The sequence below is a fragment of the Natator depressus genome, chromosome 1 (genome assembly GCF_965152275.1).
Source record: "Natator depressus isolate rNatDep1 chromosome 1, rNatDep2.hap1, whole genome shotgun sequence".
NCBI classification, from domain to species: Eukaryota; Metazoa; Chordata; order Testudines; family Cheloniidae; genus Natator; species Natator depressus.
Genome location: NC_134234.1, coordinates 343,982,268 through 343,993,018, shown reverse-complemented (window position 1 = coordinate 343,993,018; position 10,751 = coordinate 343,982,268). Strand labels below are relative to the sequence as shown.

Genomic DNA, 10,751 nt, shown 5'->3' with positions numbered 1-10,751 from the left:
CATGTGACAGGTGTGAGTCACAGTACTTAATGCACAGCTGGAAAGCGCTCAGACACTGCAATGAGGAGCAGAGAGTAAGAACCCATGTAGGACTGAACAGAAGACACCTCCACACTGTCCCCACAGCGCAGTGAACCAGGCAGGGGCCCACGGAGATAGAACGCGATCGTGTCATTGAAGAGCGCACCAGCATGCGGCACTACAAAGGGAAGAGATGAGGCTGCACAGGGAACCTGGGTAACGATGCAGCCTCTGGCGGGACACAGCTGAGAGTATCAGTTCAGGACAAATTGCTTAGAGCAGGGCAGTTACAGCCCACGGTTGGGTTTCCTTTACTATTAAGGCACACCAAACCAGCCAAACAGATCACTTCGGTCTCACCCCACTGGCTAACCATAAGTCACACAAGCAATTCCCTTAGACACTCCACTTCCCCAGTATCACCACCAGGGCCACTCGTTATGGGGACGACTGGTTATGAAAACCAATACCCCAGGAAAAGAAAAACGGTTCTCCCAAACCTAAAGGACCAAGCCCCACACCCAGGTCAATATACAAGTCAGATCTTACCCACAAATCACACTGTTGCCAATCCTTTAGAATCTAAAAGTTTACTCATTGAAAGAAAGAAAGAAATATAGATGAGAGCTAAAATTGGTTAAATGGAATCAATGATATACAGTGATGGCAAAGTTCTCAAGAAGCTGACCAAATGCTTCCCTGAGGCTACTTTGAATCAAGCACATTGACATACAAGTACATAGCCAATGTTCATCACTTCAGCCACAACAACGATACACCCAGACAGACAGCATAATCCTACCCAGCCAATCCTAACCTCTCCATAGACACCTCACACGACAACCTCTGTACCATATTTGCTGCAAATATATAACAGTGGTTGCAACAATGATCTATACGGTCACAGGTCATGTCAATAACGTCACAACCTGACTATTATTTCCTCACTTTAGAGGGTTTAATTTCTATGTGGGGGAGGCATTTTCAAAAGTGCCGAAGTGACTGAGGAGCATGGCTCACGCTGGCAGCCAATGGGGCCTGGGTGTCTAAACCGGGGGCGGGGGGGGCCTTTGGAAAATCGCACCCTGCGCGGATAAAGCTGGGGGAGGGTTCGGGGAGAGGAGGAGACCTGGGGGAGCAGGTACAAAGCTCTCACCTTTGGCTAATTGCCCTGCCTCCGTCATCGCCCTCTGCTCCTCGCTGCTCTGTGCCCAGGCAGGGCCCTGGAAGTGCATGAGGGCGATACGAACACCCCTCGGTGGTGGGGAAGGGCTGGCCGGGGCCGGGACACGGGCAACCGGTTCGGGGCAGGGGGCTGTGGAGCTGGTTGGGGGCGTAGCGGGGAGCGCGCCGCGGCGTGGTGATGGTGAGTGACCCCGTCTGTGTGCTGGGAAGCCCAGGCCAGGATTGTACGTGTGCAAGCGCGTGTGTGCGCACACACACACACACACACACACACCCCATAACTAGCCCCATGTCACCCATGGAGCTGCAGGTGGCGACTCGGGCTGAGCGGACGCTGAAGATGACAAGGGGAAGTGAAAGTTAAGTTTCAGTTTCCTTTTCTCCTGCTCACTCTCGCTTCCTGGGGAAAGGCAGCTCCCCAGCCAAACCAGCGAGATCCCCAGCGAGCAACCCGCCCTGCGTATGAAGGGCAGCATCGCCCGGGCGGCCACAGTCCGTCCTGCCCGGGCAGAACTCGGGTCTCTCCCAGAACCGGGCACTTCCACACCGTGGGAAGAAACCCGGGGCAGTGAAAGGAGCCGTCACCTCCCCTGCCTGGGACTCAGCGGATCGCAATGAGGTAGGAGCATTGGGGTCGCTGGGCGGGGGGGACATTTCCAGCGAGGGCTAAAGTCAGACAGCTTGCCACCCCCCTCTGCGCATTTCTGGGCTGTAAATCTCCGGCTTTTAAATCTCTGGGGCGCGGTCACTCTGGGGTGATTCTGCGTCCTGTTGACTCTCCAGGCTGGTGCCTCTCAGGGCTAGTGCAGGTCACTGTTGACACCTCCCCTGCGAGCTCCCCTCGCTGTACCTTCACGGAGAACTCCCCCTCTGGCCAGCTGTCACTCCGGCTTCGCTCCGCATCAACGGAGGAGCCGGTAAGAGAGTGCCCCCCCCAGCCCTGTGCCCCCTCTCCGTTGCGTTTCAGAGGAGCAGCCCTGTTAGTCTGTATTCACAAAGAGAAAAGGAGGACTTGTGGCACCTTAGAGATGAACCAATTTATTTGAGCATAAGCTTTCCTGAGCTACAGCTCAGGAAACCTGGCTGCTGGTGTGGGGCGGGGGGGCGGAGAGATTAACTCTGATCCCTGGGGAGCTGGAGCCAAGGGACAGCTGGAGGGAGGGACGGGACCAGCCCAGGAGATGCAGAGAGAAAAGGCAGCAGCAGCAGGAGCCCGGAGCTACAGCGCAGGGGAGGCTGCTGGGAGGGGAACCAGCTGCTTGCAAGGGGGCGGGGGGGCTCTTGTGAACGCTCAGCCTGGAGCTGAGACCACGTAACCCCACTGCCCCCCCAGCACCACCCTGAGCGCAGGGCACCGGCACCAGACCAGAGCGCAGGGACAGCTGGAGAGGGGGGGAGGGGGGGAAGGCTGTGTGTCTAGCAAGGCAAAGGGGGGGGGAGTCCTGTGAGTCTAACAAGACGGGGGGGGGGGGTGTTCTATTGTTCAGTGTGGTGCTTGTTCCAGGGTGACCATATTTCAGGTTCCCAAAAACACTTCCTTATTTACTTTCTCCACACCAGTCATGACTGTATAGACCTCAATCATATCCCCCCTTAGTCGTCTCTTTTCCAAGATGAGCAGTCCCAGTCTTATTAATCTCTCCTAACATGGAAGCCGTTCCATACCCCTAATCATTTTTGTTGCCCTTTTCTAAACCTTTTCCAATTCCAATATATCTGTTTTGAGATGGGGCAACCACATCTGCATGCAGGATGCACAGCAGGGGGAGGGGTGTAACAGGCCTCCATTGTCTCAGTTAAATGGCCAGAGACAGAATATTTACATTCTGCCGACCCTCAGCATCTCCCCATTACATTTCTCTCCTGCCTGCTGACTAGAGTGGGCCCCGTTCCCATTGATACTAAGGTTATGGCTACAGTGCAGTCGCAGGTGTGTCTAGCTCAGGTAGGCATCCCCATGCGAGCTTTAATCTAGCTAGTGGGACTAAACCGAGCAGTGAAGCCGCAGTGGCGCAGATCCGGATGTGGCCTAGAAACACAAGTACGTACCTGGGGGCCAGATGGGCTTGCAGGTCCTGCACCGCCAAGTGTCACTGCTGTCTTTAGCTGTGATATCTAGGTTACAGCTAGTGCGGGTAGGGCAGCCCATGCTACGGTCCCACCTCTCACTGCAGGGTAGACACACCCTGCGGCCATTTCACAGCACCCTGGCCGTGCAAAGGGGCCTTTCCATTTACACTCGCTTTACGCTGCCAGCGTGCTGGGAACTAGCCTTTGTGTAAATGAGAGTCAGGCCCTTCCTGTCTCCTTGGATAAATGGCCCCCGTTGAAGTCAGTGCGAGACTCTCTCTCCACACACACATATACGTATCCCAGGACATAAATGACCCCAGTGGACAGCCAGATGATTTCCAATGTTTGAGGGGGTTTAAGCGCTCCCTGAAGATTCAGTTTTCTAGATGTCAGCTCCTTAAAAGTTACATTTCTATTAAGGTTAACCCCCATACCTTACATTATTGATCCAGACTGCATTTGCAACCTTAGCTCCACATTCACCAAGTTCTTACATTGGAAATCCCTTTGTTTTGTGGGCTCCGTTTTGTGACATCATGATGTACATTTTGGCTTGGAATAACACGCATCAAATATTCCAGTTAATAGCTAGCTTCGGCCCTAAAGGTGAACTGCACAACAAAATAATCACTTCTAAATACTCTCACTTAGCAGCTCTGGTGCTGGAGGAGCATTCAAACAGGTAAACACATTTTGAACAAACGTTGTACATTGTTATTTCCACCTGTCATAAATATAAAGGGAAGGGTAAACCCCTTTAAAATCCCTCCTCGCCGGAGGAAAACTCCTCTCACCTGACAGGTTTCAGAGTAACAGCCGTGTTAGTCTGTATTCGTAAAAAGAAAAAAGAAAAGGAGTACTTGTGGCACCTTAGAGACTAACCAGTTTATTTGAGCATGAGCTTTCGTGAGCTACAGCTCACTTCATCGGATGCATAGCATATCGTGGAAACTGCAGAAGACATTATATGCACACAGAGACCATGAAACAAAACTTCCTCCCACCCCACTCTCCTGCTGGTAACAGCTTATCTAAAGTGATCATCAAGGAGGGCCATTTCCAGCACAAATCCAGGTTTTCTCACCCTTCCCCCTCCCCCCCCACAGACACACATACAAACTCACTCTCCTGCTGGTAATAGCCCATCCCTCTTTGAAACCTCTCTTTATAATGCGCATGATAATCAAGGTGGGTCATTTCCAGCACTAATCCAGGTTTTCTCACCCCTCCCCCCCACACACACCCCCCTCCAAAAACCACACACACAAACTCACTCTCCTGCTGGCAATAGCTCATCTTACAATGTGCACAGCAATAATCCAAGTTTAACCAGAACGTCTTGGGGGGGGGGGGTTGTAGGAAAAAAACAAGGGGAGATAGGCTACCTTGCATAATGACTTAGCCACTCCCAGTCTCTATTCAAGCCCAAATTAATAGTATCCAATTTGCAAATGAATTCCAATTCAGCAGTTTCTCGCTGGAGTCTGGATTTGAAGTTTTTTTGCTTTAAGATAGCGACCCTCATGTCTGTGATTGCGTGACCAGAGAGATTGAAGTGTTCTCCGACTGGTTTATGAATGTTATAATTCTTAACATCTGATTTGTGTCCATTTATTCTTTTACGTAGAGACTGTCCAGTTTGACCAATGTACATGGCAGAGGGGCATTGCTGGCACATGATGGCATATATCACATTGGTGGATGTGCAGGTGAACGAGCCTCTGATAGTGTGGCTGATGTTGTTAGGCCCTGTGTTGGTGTCCCCTGAATAGATATGTGGGCACAGTTGGCAACGGGCTTTGTTGCAAGGATAGGTTCCTGGGTTAGTGGTTCTGTTGTGTGGTATGTGGTTGTTGGTGAGTATTCGCTTCAGGTTGGGGGGCTGTCTGTAGGCAAGGACTGGCCTTTCTCCCAAGATTTGTGAGAGTGTTGGGTCATCCTTCAGGATAGGTTGTAGATCCTTAATAATGTGTTGGAGGGGTTTTAGTTGGGGGCTGAAGGTGACGGCGAGTGGCGTTCTGTTATTTTCTTTGTTAGGCCTGTCCTGTAGTAGGTGACTTCTGGGAACTCTTCTGGCTCTATCAATCTGTTTCTTCACTTCCGCAGGTGGGTATTGTAGTTGTAAGAATGCTTGATAGAGATCTTGTAGGTGTTTGTCTCTGTCTGAGGGGTTGGAGCAAATGCGGTTGTATCGCAGAGCTTGGCTGTAGACGATGGATCGTGTGGTGTGGTCAGGGTGAAAGCTGGAGGCATGTAGGTAGGAATAGCGGTCAGTAGGTTTCCGGTATAGGGTGGTGTTGATGTGACCATCATTTATTAGCACTGTAGTGTCCAGGAAGTGGATCTCTTGTGTGGACTGGACCAGGCTGAGGTTGATGGTGGGATGGAAATTGTTGAAATCATGGTGGAATTCCTCAAGGGCTTCTTTTCCATGGGTCCAGATGATGAAGATGTCATCAATATAGCGCAAGTAAAGTAGGGGCGTTAGGGGACGAGAGCTGAGGAAGCGTTGTTCTAAATCAGCCATAAAAATGTTGGCCTACTGTGGGGCCATGCGGGTACCCATAGCAGTGCCGCTGATCTGAAGGTATACATTGTCCCCAAATGTAAAATAGTTATGGGTAAGGACAAAGTCACAAAGTTCAGTCACCAGGTTAGCCGTGACATTATCGGGGATAGTGTTCTTGATGGCTTGTAGTCCATCTTTGTGTGGAATGTTGGTGTAGAGGGCTTCTACATCCATAGTGGCCAGGATGGTGTTATCAGGAAGATCACCAATGGATTGTAGTTTCCTCAGGAAGTCAGTGGTGTCTCGAAGGTAGCTGGGAGTGCTGGTAGCGTAGGGCCTGAGGAGTGAGTCTACATAGCCGGACAATCCTGCTGTCAGGGTGCCAATGCCTGAGATGATGGGGCGCCCAGGATTTCCAGGTTTATGGATCTTGGGTAGTAGATAGAATATCCCAGGTCGGGGTTCCAGGGGTGTGTCTGTGCGGATTTGATCTTGTGCTTTTTCAGGAAGTTTCTTGAGCAAATGCTGTAGATGCTTTTGGTAACTCTCAGTGGGATCAGAGGGTAATGGCTTGTAGAAAGTGGTGTTGGAGAGCTGCCGAGCAGCCTCTTGTTCATATTCCGACCTATTCATGATGACAACAGCACCTCCTTTGTCAGCCTTTTTGATTATGATGTCAGAGTTGTTTCTGAGGCTGTGGATGGCATTGTTACCATAACCTCAGCCATGCAGAACACAATGCCAGGAAACTGCTGAATTGGAATTCATTTGCAAATTGGATACTATTAATTTGGGCTTGAATAGAGACTGGGAGTGGCTAAGTCATTATGCAAGGTAGCCTATCTCCCCTTGTTTTTTTCCTACAAACCCCCCCCCAAGACGTTCTGGTTAAACTTGGGTTATTGCTGTGCACATTGTAAGATGAGCTATTGCCAGCAGGAGAGTGAGTTTGTGTGTGTGGTTTTTGGAGGGGGGTGTGTGGGGGGGGGGGTGAGAAAACCTGGATTAGTGCTGGAAATGACCCACCTTGATTATCATGCGCATTATAAAGAGAGGTTTCAAAGAGGGATGGGCTATTACCAGCAGGAGAGTGAGTTTGAATGTGTGTCTGTGGGGGGGGGGGGGGGAAGGGTGAGAAAACCTGGATTTGTGCTGGAAATGGCCCTCCTTGATGATCACTTTAGATAAGCTGTTACCAGCAGGAGAGTGGGGTGGGAGGAAGTTTTGTTTCATGGTCTCTGTGTGTATATAATGTCTTCTGCAGTTTCCACGATATGCTATGCATCCGATGAAGTGAGCTGTAGCTCACGAAAGCTCATGCTCAAATAAACTGGTTAGTCTCTAAGGTGCCACAAGTACTCCTTTTCTTTTTCCTCTCACCTGTAAAGGGTTAAGAAGCTAAAGGTAACCTCGCTGGCACCTGACCAAAATGGCCAATGAGGAGACAAGATACTTTCAAAAGCTGGGAGGAGGGAGAGAAGCAAAGGGTCTCTGTCTGTCTATATGCTGCTTTTGCCGGGGATAGACCAGGAATGGAGTCTTAGAACTTTTAATAAGTAATCTAGCTAGGTATGTGTTAGATTATGATTTCTTTAAATGGCTGAGAAAAGAATTGTGCTGAATAGAATAACTATTTCTGTCTGTGTATCTTTTTTGTAACTTAAGGTTTTGCCTAGAGGGATTCTCTATCTTTTGAATCTAATTACCCTGTAAGGTATCTACCATCCTGATTTTACAGAGGGGATTTCTTTACTTCTATTTACTCCTATTTCTATTAAAAGTCTTCTTGTAAGAAAACTGAATGCTTTTTCATTGTTCTCAGATCCAAGGGTTTGGGTCTGTGGTCACCTAATTTCCAACATTTCCCAGGAAAGGGGGGGGTGCAAGTGTTGGGAGGATTGTTCATTGTTCTTAAGATCCAATGGTCTAGGTCTGTAGTCACCTAGGCAAATTGTTGAGGCTTTTTACTAAACCTTGTCCAGGAAGTGGGGTGCAAGGTTTTGGGAAGTATTTTGGGGGGAAAGACGTTTCCAAACAGCTCTTCCCCAGTAACCAGTATTTGTTTGGTGGTGGTAGCGGCCAATCCAAGGCAAATGGTGGAATATTTTGGACCTTGGGGAAGTTTTTGACCTACGCTGGTAAAGATAAGCTTAGGAGGTTTTCATGCAGGTCCCCACATCTGTACCCTAGCGTTCAGAGGGGGGGAGGAACCTTGACACCCCCTGAGAAATTCTCCTGACGTTACCAAGCGGGGAGCTTTCTGTGACATAACAAATACCACAGGCTGCATCTATTGCAATGAGTCATGGGGTTTGGCAGTGTTGCTTTCTAGGACACAGGAAGTACTAAGAGGATTTCACAAAGGTTAGATTCAACCCATTCATACTGGTCCCATGCATGGGAGAGTGAGGACGTCAGACACTGAAATCCAGGCTTAGTTCTTTGTTGCCACTTAGCAATTTGCTTTTAACCGGAAAGAAGCCCTGTCACTCTGTAATCACTGCCCCAGGATTGTAGCATATAGTGGAAATTCATTCAGCCCAAATGGAGTCTCATTTTTCCCTCTCTTTGCAGCACCCTGCGTCTGAAGGAGAAGCTGCAGGCCCTCCAGTGCCACTTCACCTGGAACTTTGAAATCAGAGACCAGGTAGATGCAGTTCATCTCCTCCAAACTCTGGCTCTCAGGATTGCCCACACTCACTACCAGAACCAGACCACGCTCCTTGCCATGCAGGCTTATCTCTGCCACCTGCAAGGGCAATATGAAGATGCTCTGCAAAGCCTTAGAGAAGCCGAAAAGATTCTGCAAAGAGATCACCCAGATAACTTCCCCCGGCAGGTCCTGGTCATTTACGGAAACTTCGCCTGGATCTATTATCACTTGGCCCACTATGATTTGGTTGAACTTTACCTGGACAAGGTTAGAAAGATCTGCAGCTCCCTGAAGAGCCGCTCTCCACATGCAGCTCAGATCCCTGAGATACATGCACAGAAAGGCTGGTCTCTCCTGGCAGCAGGCTTCCGCAATGGCAAAGAAGCCACAGAGTGTTTCAAAATGGCATTAGGAGAAGACGAAGCGAATGGGGAATTTCTTGCTGGGTTGGCAATCGCAGCCTTTGCATCATGGGATCACTCATACAATTCTACGTCTTGGAATGAAGCCAGAGAGAAGTTGGAAGACATTATCCCTGAACAGCCGCAAAACTATGAAGCTAAGGTGTATTTAGCCGAGATCCTTAAGGAATCGGATAGACAGCAAGCAGAAGCCCTCTTAGAAGATGTTGTTCAGAATAGCCTGGACCCTGAGGTCCTGAGACGTGCAGCCAAGTTCTTTGAACGGGAATTCGTAGAAAAAAAAATTTCTATTCTAGAGCGAGCAATCTCTCTGAACCCCAATTACCATCTCCTTCACTATGACCTTGGCATCTGCTACAAGATGCAGTTGTGGGGGGCCAAATCCAGCAGAAGAGAAGAAATATTGGCAGCAGCTATTGAGGCCTTCAAAAAGGCTGTGCAGAAAGATCCAGCCTCTGTGTTTTCAAGGCTGGCTTTAGCTGAAATGTATGGAGAAAACACACCTCACTACCAAGAAGAGATTTATCTCAATCTCGTGAGTGCAATGCCCAGCCTCAGCAAGAAGTGTCAGCAGGCAGTCTGCCTTCACTGGGGAAATTTCCTCTTCTACAAGAAGAACAGTGTGCAGAAGGCAGCTGAGATGTACAAAGCAGGTTTCGCCATTCCAGACAACTACCCGGAGAGGCAACAACTGAAAAGGAAGTTGGAAAAGGTGGCAGAAATATTCCAGCAGAACTCCCAGACCACTGAGGCTGAGGCCATACGTGACTTCATTCACGAGACTGAAAGTCATTCTCTTGAATAAAGGAGGAAGTCCACTCGTGGCAACAACAGAGCAGGAGACTGGAGATGTGGAGAAAATGGGGGATCCTTTCCCTTCCCTGGACACACCAAGACCTCCTTCTGAAGTGAGTCACTTTCCCCACCTGTGTAACAATGACATTCGTGTTGCAAATGATTCAGACTATGGCACATGCTGCTGCTGCTAATTATTATTAGCTACCTGTCTTGTGGTCACGCCTAGGAGCCCAGACATGGACCAGGACCCCATTGTGTCTGGCTCCAAAGAGTCTACAGTCTGCAACAAGGGACAACAGGAGCGAACCAGCAGACGGACAGGGGAGCACAGGGAGACAATACTGGTCAGCAAAATGGACAGTGGCCTCAGCCCACCAGCTACCCAGCCATTGTCAAGTGTCTTGTAAGTATCACCGCAGAGGACAGTTTAGCTTCTGATACTGAGCAGCTGTTTCTACTCAGAGGGGACGGTGCGACCATCCTTGTCTCTACGCAAACCTATCCTCCAGCTCTGCGGCCTTCCAACATCCACGCAGCAAATAGGTGTGGAGTTTCTTCTAACAGCATTGAGTTTTTGTATTTGCATAGATGAGTGCCTGTAATGGGAATAATTATATAGACACATCTTTGCTTTCCGCACCTCACCCTGACCATGACTCATATTTACATGGCACCAGTTTCCCCAGCTTGTCATGGATCTGAATTATTGTAAATGAAGTAAAAACATAAGTTACAGAGAAAACAGAAATAAATCAGTCTCTTTGTGTTGAAACATTGCTTCTCCTGCCTCTAGATTGCATCGGGGTGGGAAGCACACATAGGACCCTACAGGCGTGTCGAGCTCACAGTAAAGCACCAGGACAGTCACTAACAGAACACGAACTGTCCCACATTGAGGTGTCATTACAGGAGGGTTTGGAAGAAATTGATAAACTAAACCATTATAAGTCACCAGGACCAGATGGCATCACCCAAAAGTTCTGAAGGAACTCAAATGCGACATTGCAGAACTACTAACTGTCGTCTGTAACCGATCATTTAAATCGGCTTCTTTACCAGATGACTGGATGACAGCGAATGTGAGGCTGTT

The 10,751-nt window shown here is 49.1% G+C and overlaps 1 protein-coding gene across 1 annotated transcript; it reads left to right on the top strand.

The window, feature by feature from the left end:
- Positions 1–1,820: 1,820 nt before the first annotated feature.
- LOC141991249 (interferon-induced protein with tetratricopeptide repeats 2-like) lies at positions 1,821–10,220 on the top strand. Its single transcript, XM_074959583.1, has 2 exons — positions 1,821–1,825; positions 8,363–10,220. Exons 1-2 carry the CDS (start codon positions 1,821–1,823, stop codon positions 9,666–9,668), a joined length of 1,311 nt encoding a protein of 436 aa, XP_074815684.1. The 3' UTR covers positions 9,669–10,220.
- Positions 10,221–10,751: the final 531 nt, after the last annotated feature.